This window comes from Castor canadensis, chromosome 10 (genome assembly GCF_047511655.1).
Source record: "Castor canadensis chromosome 10, mCasCan1.hap1v2, whole genome shotgun sequence".
Classification (NCBI taxonomy): domain Eukaryota; kingdom Metazoa; phylum Chordata; class Mammalia; order Rodentia; family Castoridae; genus Castor; species Castor canadensis.
The window spans coordinates 124074223-124094021 of NC_133395.1; the positions used below are offsets into that span (position 1 = coordinate 124074223).

The 19799-nt window shown below is 37.4% G+C and overlaps 1 protein-coding gene across 13 annotated transcripts in view; it reads left to right on the top strand.

The window, feature by feature from the left end:
* Slc25a26 (solute carrier family 25 member 26) overlaps nt 1-19799 on the top strand; it is a 125044-nt gene that overhangs the window by 26221 nt on the left and 79024 nt on the right. For 10 of the 13 annotated variants that reach the window (XM_074044185.1, XM_074044174.1, XM_074044173.1 and 7 more), the window contains 2 exons: nt 6014-6118; nt 7827-7874. The exons of 1 other annotated variant lie outside the window; for it this stretch is intronic. In XM_074044185.1, coding sequence (XP_073900286.1) covers nt 6014-6118; nt 7827-7874 — 153 coding nt within the window. The remainder of the gene's footprint in view (nt 1-6013; nt 6119-7826; nt 7875-19799) is intronic. 2 more of the 13 variants (XM_074044179.1, XM_074044176.1) reach the window with 1 other exon arrangement.

Genomic DNA, 19799 nt, shown 5'->3' on the forward strand with positions numbered 1-19799 from the left:
CAAAAGTAGACAATTCCTATTTTCTTGACATATTGGTGTCATATTTCACTATTGACCTGTTGAATTGAAAAATAATAGGAGTTAGTATACCCTCTTCTTCCTTTTCTTTCTTTCTTTTCATTTCTTTCATGAGTTTTAGATGCTGGGAGCTGTCCTTTAGATTCACAGACGTTTCAGTGGACTTTATTTACTATCTTGACTGGAAGTTTACACTCTTACTAATAAAAACTATTTAGGTTTAGGCCTGATGAGTGAGTAATCTGTTTAATCTGTTTTTGTGAATTTATTGTTACTAAATTAAATACATGTTCTTTTTGTTAAGGCTATTAAGTAGGTTTGCATGTAAAAATGTTACTTACTTTCTATTTTTATGTCTTCATGGTGCTGGAGATTGAACACAGGGCCTCACACTTTCTGGGCTGGCGCGCTCTCACATGAGCTGCCTCTGGTCCCTAAAAGCATATTTTTTAATTAGTCCTTTAATTTTGAGCTGCCTCTGGTCCCTAAAAGCATATTTTTAAATTAGTCCTTTCATTTTATTTCCCTTCACTTAAAGACTTTTGTCCTTGGTCTGAGACTGTGGCTCAAGTGGTAGAGTACCTGCCTAGGAAGCACGAGACCCTGAATTCAACCCCACTATCACAAAAAAAAAAAAAAAAAAAAAAATCTTTGGTTTGTAACAGATATTTTTGTTCTTTGAAATTGTTAAAAAAGAAAAACTCAAATGTTATGAATATAAACACATGGTAACTCGAGAAAATGTAGAAAATACGGATAAGCAGAAAGGTTGAAACACAACTGGTAATCACACTCTTACTTTTTTCTAGTCTTTATGTCAGTATATGTATGGGCTGTCCAGTACAAAGAAAACATTTAAAATTATGGAGTATTGATAAAGTCATTGCTGGGGAAATGATTGATTTTTTTAAAATTATGTGGTATAAGTTAATAAGTAAAGAGTGTTAGGTAAGACATTTTATTTGGAAATTAGGGATAACGGAATCTTTTGAGGTAGAGACGAAAAGGTATGACTGGGGGAAACTAAGAATTCTAGAATAAGTACCATAAATATTTCTGATCCAGGAAAGTTGCACATATGTACTTACAACTGTTTATGTACACAGTTATATTTATCAATTAAAAAGTAAGCTCACTTTAGTAAAAGTAAAAAAAAAAAAATCAGACCCAAGGGAGGCCAGGAGAATGCCAAGAAGTCACTTTGAGCTGGGGCCACAGTTACAGACCTTTGTGGGGTTGAGTCCTGAATGAAAGCAAAGTCTGTGTCAGTGCACTGTGACTGATGCTTCTGGCTGGAGCTCCTGACTGCCTTTTTCACATTTTCTGGGTCTTTGTATACTATCTCATTTCTTTCCCTGGTCATCAACCTCTGTCTTGCTGTTACCAGTCCCCCCATCATGTGTGCGAGTATTACCATCTGAAATAAAACAAGTCTGCCTCTTCCCCACCATGACCCTCTTTAACTATAAACTCATCTCTTCCTCTGTACCTTCCCCCCTTCAGTCCTCCCTCTTTCTCCCTCTCTCCCTCTCTCTTTCTCTCTCCCCACTCTGTCTTTTTTCCTCTCTCTCCCCCTTTTCTTTGTTTACACTACTGGGGAGCCAGCTAAGGGCTTCATGCATGCTAGGCAAGTAAATGCTCTGTCATTGAACCACCTTCAGCCATCTCTTACTAGCCAGCTTTCTCTGGCAGTAGCCCACACTTGCCCATATGTGTCTGTAAGTCACTTAGGAATTCAGTGTCTTGGATCTCCTGCCCAGCCACTCTGTTGAAACAACTCTCTAGTAACCCTCTTTCGTACACTGCTCAAGTCTCTTGATGCATTGCTCCGCAAGTCTGCATGTGAGACTTCTGGCCCCCTAAATGTCAAGTAGGTTCTTCGTTGTTTGCAGTTGAAATTGATCCTTTGCAACCTACAGAAAAAGATTCTCTTTTGGAAGGTTGGCAGTTATCGTCAGCTCTCCCTTGCCAACAGAATACTGATTTGACTTTGGCACAGTGGTCCTTAACCTGCATGTTCTCAGCTTCCCTAGCAAAGGGTGGCTGTGTCACACGATTCTAGCCAACAAGAAATGGCATGTCTGCTGGAAGGACATCTGAGAAAGAAGAGGGGCTTGTTCTTTTTGGCTATGGGCCAGTGGTGTGAAGGGGAATGGTGAAGGGGATAAGTGCTATGTTTTACACACCAGGCCATAAGGCTAAGGAGTAAAAGCCCGTGTGCTGGAGTGGCAGGGGAGAAGGTTAGGAGCTCTTGTGTACTTTATTGAGGCTCTACATTAAGTGTTGAATTGCTTGTTACCAAACAACTTATAACATAAGTACATGTTATTTGCTGATGTAATTGAATCATCTTTCATAACCAGTCTTCTGGTATTTGTGCCCAAAAAAGCTGTGCTTACCTTAATTGACTCACAACACTATTTTGGCCTTCGAATATGTGGAAGACTGGAGAATGAGGTTTGGGAAGTGAAGGAGGAGAAGACCACAGTAAGAACCACACCTGAGGAGGATTGTGGCTACTCTGCTACCTCTGGCACACCCTAGAGAGCAGACACAAGTCTGATGCCTCCCTCTCTGGATGCTGCATCTGTGGACCAAAGTCAGTCTGTCCCAGCAGCTCCAGAGTGCCACCATTTAGGGAAGCATAACAAAGGACATAGATACCATTTTCCCTTTTCTAGTAGCCTCATTAAAAGTACAAAACAGGGTAATTTTATTATACTGAACACATTCATAATATAACATTTCAACATACCAGTATAAAAGAATCATTAATGGATTGTTGTACATTACTTTTTCTGACCTTTTATTTCACCTTTTCAGAATGTAATATGTACTTTATACTTACAGTATGTCTCTATAGTATAGACATACTATACTTAGTATGTCTCAGTTGTCCTAGCAAGTTTTCAAGTGCTCTGTAGCCTCATGTGGTCAGTGCCCTGTGTATTGACCAGCATGCTCTAGGCTCAACCCCTGGTGGCAGAGTTTGATTAGCCATAATGAACTCACCTGGTTCCAGTCCTTCTGCAGGAGGAAAGTCATCTGCTCTCTTTGATTGCCCTCCCTGGGAAGCCTTTCCCAGGAGAGTTGGGCAGCCAAGGAAGAGGGAGGTGCTCACTGTAGCCATATGGCCCTCCTGCTCCTCTTGTGTAGTTGCTCAGTTCTCTGTTTCCTGGCCTTCAAAAAAAAATGTTTTTCCATTTTTGGCCTTTTGCTCTTTTTCTCTTGGCTCTTTTTTTTGGGCAATCAGTTCTTTTGGTATAAGCCATCACTTGTATGCAGATGGCTTCTGTATTTCTAGCTCTGGTATTTTTCTAGTTTTATAACCATATAGTCACTTCTTGGCTGGATATAGTTCCTTACATGTCCCACAGTCTTCTCCCACTTGGCATTTCCCATTTCAAACATACCATCTTTTCTCTAATAACAAATTTCATCTTCCTCTACTAATAACAAATTTCATTTAATGGGACCACCATATACCCATCATCCAAAATCAAGCCTAGGGCATTTTATTCCTGACTTTTCCTTCAAATTTGGCCCTTTTCTGAACCATATTCATTTCCTGGAATCTTTTATCAAACTTTTGTAGTGATCTCTTATCTCCTGCTTCTGGCTGATTTTTGCTTCTTATCTCCCCCCCCAGCTCCACTGTTCCATACACTGCAGCCATAGTGATGTCCTAAGTACAGGTGCTCATTCCTCTGCTTAAGATTCTCCCTTTGTCTGTGCAGTGAAGGTCAGGCTCCTTCAGATGGTGTATAGGGCTTCCTTGTCTTTGTGTCCAGACTTTCTGTTACTTCTGACTTTGACCTGGTGCTTTGGTGATAGGGAATGGCTCAGATGGCTACAGAAAGTGGGATTCTGTGTTGATACAGGCTGGCAGTGTTCTCTGAACACTCTCCTTTCTATTTATGTGTTTTCCTTCTGTTGTTTCTTAATCCCATCGTGCCCTTCCCACCTTTCTTGCCAGCTCATTCTGGCTCATTTGGAAGGTTTTCTGAAGGTATAATATCTGGCAGTTTCCCTGAGTCTGGAGGTTAGGCTGAATACCCCTCTTCCATGTTTCCCATAATCCTTGTCTGTGCTGCCTCCTTCTTCCTTCTTCCTTCTGTTATTATTAGGTGGCTGTATATTAGTGAATCACAAGACCCATGGGGGTCTTGTGCAGTGTCTCGCTCAATATATTTTGTTGAACTGATTTAAGCAAGTTTGAAGGGAGAATGGGTAGAAAATATTTTGGCTCAATTGCTGACTTCTTTATGAATAATAAGCTTTCAAGTGTTTGATGAATGAAGCAATGGAAATCAAATTTTATTGTCTTATAAATGCCATTTTGGGGAGAAATGTAACTTATCTAATGAATCTTTGGTTCTCATAACCATATCTGTTGTTTTGGTGCATCATCATAAAGGTACTGTTACTTTTTAACTTTCAGAGGTGATACGCCCATGCTGGCTGATTCTATAACATCTAATATGACATCACATGTCATCTTTGTATCTTGGGATACTGAGACTTACACCTTTTCTGTACCTGTTCTGCTTTTTCCAAGGGTAGTTCCAAAGAAGAATTTGCCAGTGTTTGTATCTGGAACAGAGGTTGGCAGGTTAGCACCTATTTTTGTAAATAAAATTTTATTGGAACACAGCCAAATAATCCATTTGTGTGTTATCATCTGTGGCTGCTTTGTGCTACAACAGTGTGGTTGAACAGTTGTGACAGAGACCACATGGCTTGCAGAATCTAAAATGTCTACTATTTGTTTTTTGACATCAAAAGTTTGCCAGTCCTTAGAGCCACTTAATTTTGGAAAGACAAAGCCTTACATTATTTCCACATTGGGTCGTAATCTTGGCTTAGTATGTAAAGGTGTAAGTATAGGATTTCAGTGGAAACAGTTGATCAGTTTATGTGTTTCCCGCCCTGTATCCGGTCTCCTTTTCCTCTGCCCTGCCTCCTGTCTTCTCTGGAAATGTACCTTCTGGTTTGACCAATTCTTTATTCTTCATTTATCTTTCTCTTCTGAAAATAAGTAGGCTTCATTTACAACGTAAAGGTAAAAAATCCTGGAAGTGGCAACATTAGAATCGTTTATTGACTGGTAAGGTGTGAGTAAGGGATAGTGTCAACTGGAATGCTGGCACTGGGCCAAGAATGCCTGGAGTCCCTCCTCAGGTGTTGCATGGTGGGGACATCCAGCAGCATGGTGGAGGTTGGGCTGGCGGGGAGGGGAGGGTAGAAGGGCAGAATTACCATATGATGGTCAGTCTCTGCCGATGTGTTGCATTGCTTCCAGTAAAATGTAAAGCAAAAGTCCTTTTGGTTCATCCTTTGATCAAACTGGATTGAAACATTTGTCATGTGCCACATGTTTTTCTACGTGTTGGAGATTGATAAAGTGTAAATGCTCTCTTGTCACTGAGTGGCTTATGGATGCATGTAATGGAAGGACGTGTTAGGAGGTAAGAGGCATCTACATAGGACACAGGAGGAAAGATTTGGGGCTGACAACACTCCAGGCATTTTTTTTTTTTTTAAATATATTGAGCACTTGCTAGGCAAGCAGTCTACCACTTCAGCCATGCCCCCAGTCCTTGGACTTTTAGTTTGTTTTTCAGATAGTATCGTGTGCTTTTGCTGGGGTGGGTCTGGGACTGTGATCATTACCTCTGCCTTCCATATAGCTGGGATTATAGGTGTGCACCACCATTGCCAACTTGTTTTTGAAATAGAGATTCACTAATTTTTTTTTTCCCAGGCTGACCTCAAACCTTGATCTTCCTATCTCTACCTCCCAAGTGGCTTGGATTGCAGATATGCACTATATGCCTGGCACTTGCATTTTAGGTTTATTTTTTTAAACCTTTTGATGTCTTGCACTAAGCTTTTACATGATATATTCTTACTATAAATTTTGCTTTTGAAAAGCTTTTCAAATTTTGCAACAGTTATTTTCTTCTTAGGATATAATTAAGTATATGTATTTTAGGTTGCCTGCCTAATTCGAGTTCCTTCTGAAGTGGTTAAGCAGAGGGCACAGGTATCTGCGTCGTCAAGAACATTTCAGATTTTCTCAAATATCTTATATGAAGAGGTAAGATGTGGTTTTAGGTTCTCTCTCTCTCTCTTTTCTTTGTTAAGGAAGATTTTTATAATTAAGAACACTGTGAGATGTGTCCCAGGAAACTTAGAGGAAATTTCAGAGCTGAATTTAATGTCCAATGATAGTAACTTTGGGGGAGGGTACTAGAGCTTGAACTCAGGGCCTCATGCATGCTGGGAAGCACTCTACTACTTGGTCAGCCCTTTTGTGTTTTGTTTTTGAGACATGGTCTTGCTAACTTTACCCTGGCTGTTCTCAAACTCATGATCCTCCTGCCTCTGCCTCCCAAGTAACTAGAATTACAGGTCCGTTATGGTAACTTTTTGTGTGTGTATGTGTGTGTGGGACTGGGGCTTGAACTCAGGGCCTACATGTTGAGCCAGTCCACCAGCCCTTTTTGTGTTAGGCATTTTCAAGATAGGATGTCACGAACTATTTGCCTGGGCTGACTTCGAACTGTGATCCTCCTGATCTCTGCCTCCTGAGTAGCTAGTATTACAGGCGTGAGCCACCGGTGCCCTGCAGTAACTTTTTTTCTAAGATTGTCTTTGCCTTTCCTTTGTTTGTGAATTTTTATTTTCATATTTATTTCATTGTCAAATTTTGAGGCAAACATACATTGAGTGTTTCTGCTGTGTGTGCCCTGAATTTAATCTTTATGCCGTTATTTCAGAATTAGAGGTAGGACAAATGGTAATTATGTAAAGTAAATTAAAATATTATATTAAAGCATCCCAACAGAATTTGAGGGCTAATAGGATAAAACTTTAATAATGGACTGATAATAACTGGTGTGATAATATTTATCTCAAAATATGATTTCTCTTTTTACTCATTAGTGTTAGCCATGGGTCAGAAATTATTTGTCCTAGCCATGTAACTGGGAAGCATTTCAATATTTTCCTTTATAGTTTTTACAGAAGCCTTTTGGTATTGTTTGTTTTGGCTTTTTGTTTTCTCACACAAGGTCTTGCTATGTTGCCTAGGCTGGCCTCAAACTCCTGCCTCAGCTTTCTGAGTAGCTGGGATTACAGTCATGTACCACTATACCCAATGGGTTTTTTTCTTTTTTTTTCAAATGCGAATCAATCTCAACGAATCCAGGTTTTAGATGAGATCGGGCGCATTCAGGGTGGTATGGCCATAGACTGAGTCCAGGTTTTAGAAAAGTTATTTTTAATACTCTGTCACCTAGGTAAAGAAACACTGAATATCTAATTGTACAAATGAGATCAATCCTACAGGGTCCCCATTGGACCAGTTTGGATAGTTCAGTAGCTAAATCAAGATTTGTCTGGAAATATATACTACTGCTTTGTTAAGAGATTATTAATAAACTTCTGATTTTACAAGCTACTTAGTTATCTTTTTTATATGAAAGAATAACTGGCATTTGTATGCATTTGCTTTTGGAAATATATTTAAAGCACATCATTTTTTTTTCCAAGAGAAAAATGTTGAATAATAGCAACCAAAACTAGATTATTGTGGAACCCTGTTTTATTTTTAGAGATGCTCCACTTTAAAGGGGCTAGCCTGAGCTTCAGATACTTTCAGCTAGCTTAGAACCCTTAAATTGTGGTGGAGGAGAATGCTTTAGAATTCAAATTTTAGAGGATGTAGTCTGCTTTTTTCAGATTGTCGCACAGAAGTCTTCACTATTTAACTTTCTGATCTCTTGACTTTTTGTTTGTTGCAGGGCATCCAAGGATTGTATCGAGGCTATAAAAGCACAGTTTTAAGAGAGGTAACTTACTCAGTTCCACTAATGAAGTACGAAAGAATGATGAATTTGTTCAGTAAACTTAACGATCAGAAATATGTTTGGAGAAACCGGTTTAAAGACCCAAGGGAGATCCTGGTCCCTCTTAGAAACACTGTTGAGTCTTATCTTGGTTCTTACATCTGAAGGAATGAGAGCTGGGCTTGCTGGAAGAGCCAGTAGTAAGAAGAGCCACCCATCATGTAGCCTCATTATTATTCTAGGGTGGCTTAATGTCTCTTACATCCAGAATGTTAAGAAATAACTACTAAGAGTAAGCCATCAAGTTAATTGGTGTAATATGGAGAAATAATGAAAAATTGATGATGAAAGAAGCACTGTAAGGTACATGTTTCAGAAGCCTGTATCAGGGAGGTTGCACTTGGTTCTTTGATAATGAAAAGCAATGTGCTGGGAAGTTCATTCTGGACTGGAGGTCTGGCACTTGAAATGCAGTGGGCCCCAGGACAAGCCATTTCACCTTTCCCTGCCTTATAAGTCTAAAATTCTGTGATTCAGCTTGTGAGAACCAACCACCCGATCTTCCTTCCTTCCTTTCCTTCCTCCGTCCCTCCCTCCCTCCCTCCTTCCCTCCATCAAAAAAGCAAAATTGTACTAGCAGAGAGTAATTTCAGTGCATTTCTTTAGGCAGCATGTTTTCCTCTTTGCCTCTCATAGGGGAGGCTCTTTTAAAGTGCAAAAGTTAAATTTTTAGATAGACCCAAAAGAAGTCTTTGGTTTGGGACAAATTTCTATTAAAGAAAACACAAGTGAGAATCTGTGTATGTCTCCTCTGCATCCATGTTTCCTATTTGGAGTTCCTGGGATGATTAATATTTTAGTGGTAAAGTGTTTTGAATGTAAATACTATCAGAATTATCAGAATATTGAAAGCCTTTGAAGTGACTCATTCTTAAGTAGTTTTTTGTTTTATTTTGTTTTTAGCTCTAGATTACAATCTTTCTTAAGGCACACCAACACTGTCACAAGTGACTTAAAGCTTTTATTTTCGTAAGGTTACAGCCTACATTGTAGCCTAATTGGTGTAGATCTTTGAGGAGCTTCTTTTGGTGGCAAACTGTATGTTCCATAATTATTTGTGTGAATATGACTTCTGTCTTTCACAAACATCACCCGTATTGTGCCTTCATTCTGTAATTTTTTTCTGACTTGCTACAACTGTGTTATTTACTCAGCTTTCACTGGGTTGGAGAAAAAAGTGAGGGAGGGAGTAATAAACCTTTATTATTTTTCTGAAAGGTGCTGAATAAATGAATATATTTCCATTCCAGAGAGTACTTTGTTTTGCATACAAAAAGATAAAACACATGGTTACAACTATATTCTGTTTTTTAAAAATTTTGTTTTGACATATGTTATATTAGTAATTAGTTTTTCAGCTGCAGTCTTTGTAAATAGTGTGACCTTACTGAGATGACTTTGTTTACTCAAAATGGCAGTGCTTTGTTGGAAATTTAATTGGGGTCTTCTGTATTATGCATATTCATAAAAGATCCTTCAGACCTGATTTTATTTGAAGTATTGCTTCTGTACATATTCTGAGATGGAATGAGAGAAGAATTATTGCTGAATGAAATAGAGCTTCTTTTCCAAGTGAGAAAAATAAGAAGTGATATGTTTGCTTTAAACAAAATTTCTGCATTATAAATAGTTTCGATTCTTACATTATCCTGACAGCAATATCAAATCTTTTTGCAAAGAGCTTGTTTGATTGTTTCAATAAAAAGTACATGGAAGCTTTAGTGGGAACCACTGGGAAACTTACACATTTATTCTTTGTGCAATTTTTTTCTTAAAAATAGTTTTATCTCCCTAGCAGTAGCCCATTAGAATGAGATTGAAGTTTGAATCCATGTATTATAAGATAGATTATGTTTGCTCTTTAGGTTTTGAGAATGCTGTCACACTTTTTTTCTTTCTTGCTGCATTTGATGTTTGTGGAGATTGCATGCTTATTCCTTATGTTCTTCTAAACTATTTTAGTTACTGTGAATTTTACACTGAGTCTAGGCAAGGTCAACAGATGATACTATTTACCTCACCCTTTCGGTTTTCATTTTCTCGTGGTGCTGGCTAAATTAGACGTGGCTGTGCATCTTGGTGCACTGGTTTTACTGCAGTACAATGAAAGCAGAGAGCAGGAACATAGCTTCTGTCATAGCCAAGATGATTTCAGATGGTCCATTGGCCTGAAAATTCTGTGCAGGGCAGACTAGTCCTGTTGAATATGAGTTAGAAAGATGTCTGTATTGAAAGCAAGCAGAGAAATGCAATTTGTTTCAAAAAACATTGGAGTAAGTTGAGTTTGGCAGATACCTTTTACCCACAAATTCTCAAGAGTTGGTTTTAGATGCCATGTAGTGGGTATCATGCAGCACATTTCTGTCCTGAAGGCTTCATGTGTGGTGGGGAGGTAAATAGGAAGTGTATACTCCTAGCACAGGATAGTAGGGGCTACAGTGTGTGTGTGTGTGTGTGTGTGTGTGTGTGTGTGTGTGTGTGTGTGTGTGTGTGTAAAAGATGCTTCAGGAGAGCATTCATAAAGTGAGTATTTGCAAGGAGACTCAGCTGATGTTTGCCTGGAGACTGGAGGGGAGCACATGGGAAAAGTCCTGGAAAGAGGCAAACTATGTTCTGGGAAGTTCAGAGGATAAATTCCTGGTGTATGGCTCCAGACTGCACAAATTTGAAGGGAAGAAGCTGGTTGGAGTTGACTCAGTGGCATAATGTTCCATTTTAGCAATGAACAACTCCTGCCTTCCTTGAGTTTGGAGATAAATGAGGATTATTCTCTATAATTCCACTTTTGCTATAATAAGCAACCAAGTAGGCCAAACAAATCATTTCAGCCTGCTCATCGAAGGCCCCAATATTTAGGTCCAAAAACACCACTCCTTGAAAATTTTACTCCAAAGTAGATACAGTAGCTTTCCAAACCTGTTTACCCTCATCATCCATTTGAGGCAATGAGAATTTCCCCAAATCCTGGGGCTGGACATGAGACAGATGCTTTAGTGTTCAGCTGACCTTGAAAGTATCCTTCAGAGCTCTGCTGTCTGTCCACTCAGTGCCTCCCCCAAACTCTTCATGTTATGGTAGTCTCTCCTGTGTCTTCCAGAGCATTCTGTACCTTCTTGTCATTTGTTAGCCTAGTATATTTGTGATATAATTTTAAATCACTTCATAAAGAGTGCTGTCATTGTATAGTACTCCATTATACAAACGAGCCATTATTTACTTAATCAGTACCCTGTTGGTGGACTTCACAGATATGCTACAATGTTTAATATTGTTCCTATGTCATTTTGTACATGATTGACACTGTTTTTAGGTTACATGCCAAGAAGTAAAATTACTTGGTTACAGATATAGGCATTTATAATTTTGATAGCTAACACCAAGTTGCTGCTCTTCATGGAAATGCAGTTGACACATTTGCCAACAGTTTGGGAGCTCTCTGTTTTCTCTGCCTCACCAATTGTACTAGCAATGTGTGAAATGAAAAATGATGCCCTGTGGTGTTAATTATAAGTAAGACTGGGCATATTATCTTGTATCTCAGAGCTATTTTATTTCCTTTACCTTGTACTGATTATTTGAGTCATCTAACCAGTGAGACTTAAGTGGCGAAATTCATGTGTGTTCTGTGGTACCTATGACAGTTTGTACTCAAGAAGTATGAACTGTGGTTATTAATATTCTTGGTAACCGAAAGAGCCTTTGACAGTAAAGGACCCCTAAGTGTAATATACAACTCTGCTTCATCTCTGCCTGCCATTGACATGTTACCTGACATTTTGGAACTCAGGTTTGCCCATATGTGCTGGGAACTTTGTATTGTCCGTTCTCCTTGAACTCTTACAGCAGTTCTATGCCACAGTGTTATAGCAATGCAGCCTGCAGGAAACTGAGAAGGTAAAGTTGGCTCTAGGTTGTTAGCCTCCTGTCACCAGGATCTGTCTGCATTTAAATGTGTGACTACTGTTTCATGATACTGAGTAGCAATTGCCTTGCTTGAATGAGAGATCATACAACTGTGATTGTTGGTAAAACTTGTTAGCTATAGTTCAGTTTCTGTAAACTTTGGAAAAATAGTTCTTATAAATCTGGTTTGATTAGAAAAGTAGTTAGTGCTGTAATAATTCATTTATTTTCTATATCTTAGTAATTCTACTGAAAAGGGAAAAAAGTGATGAAAAGCCTTTCCAAACTTTTAATGTGAAATTGTTTTTGAGATAAAATCCAATGCAAACATATTGAACCCTATTTTAATCCTACATAATTCACTTTATTAACTATGACTAAATAGAACATCTGTTAAAATTCCATAATGTTAACTTCATGGGAAAAGAGAAAAGAAATTCCTGTTTGCTTTTGGAATTTGTCCATTGTTTTATTGTTCAGGCTTTTAGTAGCTGTGTAATGAGACATTCTTACTAATGGGAATATTAACAAATTAAAATGAAATTTCCCTTTTAATCACAGAGGCTTATAAAATGAGTCATCTAATTGCATTTAAGTTACTGTAACTACTGTAGAGATGTTCTATGAAGAATGAGGGATAGTTCATTCAGCTAATCCTTTAATGCAGGAACCTAAAATTATTACTCCTCAAATATGGATTTTAGTCTACAGTTTTTCTCTTTAGACATTTTCAGGGATGAACAATTTAGTAAAATTATCTTATGTAAAAAAATTACTTTAACTCTTCAGTACATATTTTCTCATGTTTTGTTTACTTGAAACCAGCTGCTATTTCCTTTTGTCATTCTTTGAACAAATTTTGTTTGCACTGTAAAGTTTTGAAAATGCTACATATTTTATTTCTTCACATTGGTCATGTCTTCCTGAAGGGGCACCATTTCCTGTGTGTATGGTTTACAAGAAAGTTAAGTGAAGAAGGAAATTATCTGTTAATTCTTCATTTTAAATGTTGGAATTATAAAAGTTTTGAGTGAGGTTGGGTCTTTTTTTTTTCCCCCTTGTGTTTTTTATCCCATGTGGAATATCTTTTTCATCTCTGTGGGTTATTTTGGATTGTGTTTAGGTTGCAGATAACAGAAAATCTGACTACAAAAACCTCAGCAAATAGAGTTTACTTTCTTTCTTCAGAAATCTGAAGGTGGTTAATTGAAGGCTGGTGTATTTGTTAAATGATACTGAGGAGGATCTAGTCTCTTTTCATTCTGCTTGGCTAAGCCTTTATGCCCTGGCTAATTGGCTGATAGCTGTAAAATGTTGGCTGTGCTTTCAGGCATTGTGGCTCCATTCCAAGCATGAAGAAGGAGAGGGCAGGAGAGTACACTAGTTTTGTCTGTTCTGTTTATCTGGAAAATAGATGCTTTCTTGGCCTTCTTGAGTTGCATGGGGACTGGAGAGTTGAGCAGGTAAATTTTCAGTGCAGAAGATGAAGGCAGTGAAAGAGAGGGCTGGCAGTACTGTTACTGAGCCACCCTACAGTGTCTGCCATGTTCTGTCACTCAAATCCTTCAAGCTAAAGTTCCATCCCTTCCTAAAGGAAACCATTTCATGCATCTCTGATTTCAGCACATACTTAGGTATTGTGTTACCATCTATGAGTGCTTGTCTGTATGAAATTTTTTTTCTTGTCATTAAATTCTACTTTGTAAACTTTAATGTCTGTTTTTATTCTAGTCCTGCCACCTTTGTTCTTTGGGTCATGAGTGTGGAAGCTCTTCTAAAAAATTATTATGTGGTATCTCTGAAATTATTATTTTGAAGACATGAGTTTACTTCAAAATTACTTATTTTTATTACTTTTGATTTTAAAGTTAAAATCTCAGTCCTAATCATACATAAACACTTTCCTTAAAAGGTATGTAAATTGCATTTTAAATTGGGGTAATAGCTTATGTTTAGTAAATACTTAAATTGTTCTAATCAGTGTGTTAAGTTCTTTGCATGCATTATCTCATATAATCCTCACAATAGCCCAACAAGTGATCTCTGCTTTACAATAACCTAAGCTTAAGGTTGTGGTTGGCTTAGGGTCTCACATCCAATAAGGGAGACAACTGAGGCGTCCAGAGCTCATGATCTTAACCACTGTGATACGTTATGTATTGTGCATTTTATATGTAGATAAATTTTTCTGGGGAGGCAAATATATATTTAAAAAGAATGGTCCATATTTGTATCTCTCTTTGGTCTTTAATCCTTTAGATAGATTTTAGTGCCAGGAGTTTGGGGAATATAAATTTTCACCAACCAGAAGTCTCTATGACAAAAGATGTAGTTAGAGGACATAACTGTTGAGAATCTGATTTGATAGAACTGTTCATGGAGAACAGTAGCTTCTAAGTGCATCTTATGCAGTATTTGCAGATGGGCTCATGCCATGTCATTGTCAGCTCACACGCCCCATCTCTTAGGGGCCTCCTGTGACTACTCAGGCTAAAATAGATCTGTGACTAACAACTCAGCTGTTCCGCTAGTATGCAGCATTGTCTGACATAATCTGTATTTCTTGATTACAGATTTATTACTTGCCTCCTTCACTCTACTGGAACACCCATACTGTGGGTGTAGGTGCTTCCCACTGTTAATCTAATGCCTAAGAGTGTCACACGTGGCACACTCAGAAAATATTGAATGAACAAACTGATAATCATACTTCTCAGATGTAGATTGATTTCAGGTACTTAGATTTTTAAGATTTCTGGCAGGTGCTTAGGCAAACATGCATTTGGCAAGAATTTGGAGTCCTCACTTAATTCTCTGGCAAATTAATGATTTCCTTCTTCCCTTTCTCCTTCTCTCCTTCTTTCTTTCTTCCTTCTTCCCCACCCTTTTCTTTTCTTTCTTCCTTCCTTTCTTTCTTTCTCATAGTACTGGGGTTTGAACTTAGGGTCTTTTCCTTATTAGGCCATTAAATTAATGGTTATCTGACAAATAAATGTTCTACTCATCCAGTAAGGTCAGTTTTCTTTTTTATCTTTTCTTAATGCATTTCGTTGTATTTTTGTGCCTTCCATAGATAGCCCTTTTTAAAATTTTGTCATTTTTTTGTTAAGGTTGCTCCTTCAAATATTTTATGTGTGCAAGACATTTTATGAAATGACATGTGAAAATAGTAAACACCTTATTCATGATCCTTTATCAGGGAGGTGCTAATTATGTCTATTGAACATTGTTGGTTAAGGGTTAATCTTGAGATTCTTATACTATATATTATCTTACCACCTGAGTAAATGCTGTCTCATAATGAGGATGAAAAAAGAAACTATGTATTAAGGAAACTAAATATGAAGTCAAATCAAGGATAGTGGTTGAAGGAGATTGTTTAAAGGAACTATTGAAAATTGCCAAAAAAAAAAAAAATTGCCTGTGGGATTTGATACCTGACTGCAGATTACCTGGGCTCATATAATGAAAATAGTTACAGTTTGAATACTAATTATAATCATGCACTTTACATATGTTTTACAAATCTTTAAATTAAACTGTAAAATACTAGCTTTTTTCAGATTAGTAAGCTGGGGTTTAGAAAAATTAAGTAATGGAGGTAGGAAATGGTGGGACTGAAATTTGAGGTCAAGCATGTAAAATTCTAAAGCTTGTGTTCCTTGTCACAGTGTGCCTCCTGCTCAAGTCTTATAGATGAATGCTGTGGTTTATTCGTCTTAAGAATTTTTCAGTAAATCCTAGGAAAATAAAATGCTGGCAGATCTGCAAGACTTGGACCAAGATCTGTTGAGCTGAAAGTAGAGCACAGTTTCTGAGGATTCTAAAAGATAGACCTAAATGAACTCATGTGTGTGGGCAGAACCTATTGAGATGTTTCTAAATTGTGCATGTATTAATATTGACTTCAGCATCCTCCTCTATCCAGCTTTTACTAAGGTTGCTTAAAAATGTTTTGACTGATTGGCCTTCTGTCTTCTTTTCTTCTCTGGCTTTCAGATAACAGTGCAATTGGTGAGAAAAAGTTGATAATTTTGGCATTGCAGTGGTTTTGGTACACAGCCAAGTATTCAGCAGATAACTTACTGACTATGACTGGTGAAGAAGAAACCAGTGAGGGAAGGATATTTCTTTTCTCTTTTAAACATACTTTGCTTTTTGTTATTGAACTTGTTGATGCAGAGCTGGTGGTACAGAATAAGACACTAGAGGGTGTACCATGCCTGTCTTAAATGTTGATGGCAGAACCCTTAACATGCATGTCTGCAATCTTGAGTTGCTTGCCTGGCAGTGAGAAAAATGGTTCAAATTAGAAAGTAAAAATCCAAGCATGAGAAATATTTGTTTAGGTTCTATTTTTATTTTATATTTTACTTTATTTTATTTAGAAAGGGTCTTGGTATGTAGCCTAGGCTGGCCTCAAACTTGTGATCCTCAGCCTTCCAAGTGCTGGGATTACAAGCATACTCCCTTCCCAAAGCTGCAGCAGCTACTAGCTGTTGAGCAATTATTGTTCTACCAATACCCATACCTCCTTCCTGCTCCTCTACATTACTTTGAAACAAATGTAGACATTGTCTTATTTTATCTAGAAATATTTTACTGTGACTATCTTAAAGATAAGACCTTTAAGTATATTAAAATTTCAAAATGAATGTCATATCAGAAAGATTAGTGTTACCTGCTCTTACTTACATGAGATATCTAAAAAAGGTGAACTTGTAGAAAGGTAGAGTGTGGTTCCCAGGGGCTGAGGAGGGTGGACTGGGGAGATGTTGGTCAAAGAGTACAAACTTTCAGTTACAGAATGAAGCTCTTCTGGGTATTGAAAGTATAGCATGGGAGTGATGGATGTGTTTTATTAATTTGATTATATGGTAATCATTACAAAGTGTAAGCATATATCAGAACATTTGGCAATCATTTTTTAAATGAATGTTATAGTATCAAAGTATTTTCCCCAAGCTACTTATCAATTACAGAGAAAAATAGTAATTTTACAGTTGGAAAAAGTGGCATATGTAGCCTTATCCAAGTGATCAAAGGTAACATTGTCACTAGTAAGATACAGTGACATAATTCTCAGTACAGTGAATCAAGAGGGACATGATATCATTTCTTTGGTTTTCTTACCCCCCCAAAATGATTTAAATGTAGTCATGAGAAAATATCATACAAGCTCAAATGGAGAGCTATAGTACAAAATTGTCAAGATGGTAATAAATAAAGCTGAAAGAATTGTAACAGATAGGAAGAGCCTAAGGAAACAACAGAAAATGCAATGTGAGATGGCTGCTTTGGATCCAAGATCTGGAAAAAGATGTGTAGGGGAAAGCTGGGACATTCAGATAAGGTCTACAATTTAGCTGCTGGAATTGTGGCAGTGGTGGTAGATGGTTTTGATAGTTATCCTCTGGGTAAGTTGTTAGAATTAGAGAAGCCAGCAGTAGAGTATTTATGAACTCTGTACCATTTTAGCAACTTTTAAAAAAAATCTATTAATTATTTCAAAGGCAGAAAGCTAAAAAAACCAAATTTAAACATTATGTGCAATATTTAATTTTAAACTATTTTCTAACATAACGATAAGGTAAATTTAAGACTTAATTTTTATTTTAAAATTTTATCAAAGAAATATGTACAATCAGTTAACAAGTCAGATGATATGGAGCTAATTTGATGAGAACAATCACCGTCCCTCCCTCTCAATTCTGCTCCCACTTTTGAGATAACCTTTTAAAACTGTTTCTATCTTTAGGTTTCCTGATTATACCATTCTTTTGATTAATATGTCTAACTGAGCTTCTTAATTTTTCTTTACTGTCTGTGGTCTTTGGGACAGAAGATGTGAGGTTGCTAACACTATCTCATTCTAACATTCCACACAAATAAATTTCATTCCTTCGGTTATTTTACAAACTTTAAGTTGTGTATTTAGGCCTCTTTGCCATCTTGCCCTCCCTTTTCTTTCTTTTTTTTGTACATAGGATGAAACCTAGGGCCTCATATAAACGAGCACTTTACTACTAAGCAGCACTTTGCCTCTGTGTTTTTGTTTCTTATGCCACAAACTTTCAGCATCTTAACACGTCCTCTTCACGTGTTAATTCTTTTTTTTTTTTATTTACTCAGCTTAACTTGCAAATTCCACATTTTGGAAAGACTTTCAGCTGTAATTTCACCCGACATTGTGAAAGTGGTTGACGGTTTTATTCTATCCCTTACTCACAGTCACTTCTTCCATGATTTTTGTGTGGATTCTAAAAATTGAATACTGGTGAACTGGTGTGTGTAGTTTACTGAGACTTCAGAGTGCTCACCAGGCCTGAGTGTGCAAGGGCTATTATTTCCTTTGGTGTTACTCCTTTGTCACACTGAAAGGTGTTTTCAGCATCAGAGTCACAGAGATCTTTTCTTTTTTCTTTTTTTATTTTATTCCTATGTGCATACATTGTTTGGGTCATTTCTCCCCTCTTCCCCCCGCCCCACAGAGATCTTTTCTTGTACTCCAGCCATTGTTTAGATTTAATCCCAATAAAAATTTTTTAAAAATTAATCCTATAATTCAATTTCCTGAACATTTGGGACATGAACTTTTTTTCTTGGAATTTCTAATTGTCCTTTTTTGGGAGTTTGGGGGAGGATGTGTATTATCTGCCTCTTTTCCTATATTTAAGTGTGGCAACCCTGAAATCATACTGTCTTTTGTACTGAGTCTCTGTCCCTTGGGAATGTTGTACTCTTCCGTCTTCCTCTTCTAATCTGATATTCAATGTGTCTGGTCTTCCTTCATTGCTTTGCTGAGTTGGATTTGCTATTTCCTGAAGGCTACAGAGCCCAGTGGTTCACACCATGGACTTTGCAGCCAGGCTGCCAGCTCTGCCTTTGCCAAGATTCATTAGATGAAAATGATAAAAGGTATGATAAATGTATGACTATAGTTCATTTATTTCAAGGCCCTTTCTTTTTTTCCCCACAGTTTTGGTTAGATAGTTGTTGCTCTCTGAGTCATCTGAAGATAACCATTCATAGTGACTCTTTGGCTCAAACGTCTTTCACTGGTTTTTTAAATTTTTAAACTTGCTGTGCATCTTAGGCTGGTTTTGAACTCACAATCCTCCTGCCTCAGCCTCCTGAGTGCTGAAACTATAAGCGTGTAACACCATTCCAGGCTCTGGTATATATATTTTAAACAGGAAGAAATAATGATGAAAGAAGCATTTTGATATTGACAGTTTAGCATGTATTTCAGTTATGTTTGGGAAATGAGTAAGTGTATTTGCCTGCAGGGATCTCATAATCTGATTACCACATCCTGAAAAAAGCTCATCTAAGCTTTGATCCACATATTGTCAGTGTTTCCTGCTGTTTGTAAATTATCCTGTACTTCTGCTTTGGGTAACAGACTGAGGACCAAGTTACAAATCACTTTGGGATGAAGGTGATTCATCCTCATAGGGTAAATTCCATTTGTCTTGTGGAATATACCAACAATATCTGTGTGATATGTCTCATATTAACTAACAGATCTTATGAAAGTGACACTGCTCATTTATCCATTGGCTTATACATTTGTTTACCAAGGGTTTTTCTTCATCCTTTTAGACACTGAGTTTGAAAACAAATATTTGTAATGCACAGAATACACCTCAATAGTAAAAGCCTTACAGCTTTTGTATCTTCACAGGATCCTGTAAAAGATTACATGTTGCATTTGTTTTTTTTCCCTGGCATTGGCATTCTTGTAGAGTCTAGGGCACTTATCCAATAAAGCCCCATAATGTGGATTACTTTATGATTAGCTTCATGTTATTTTATTTTCGCATGGGTACTACATAAGCATCGTTGGGTATTTTATATTGTGTTATACCAGAAATTAGGTAAGTCCTGCTCTTTGTAAGGCAGAGTTAATCATTTGAGGAATGTGGGAAAAACTGTTTCTGTACACTAGAGATTGACTACTAC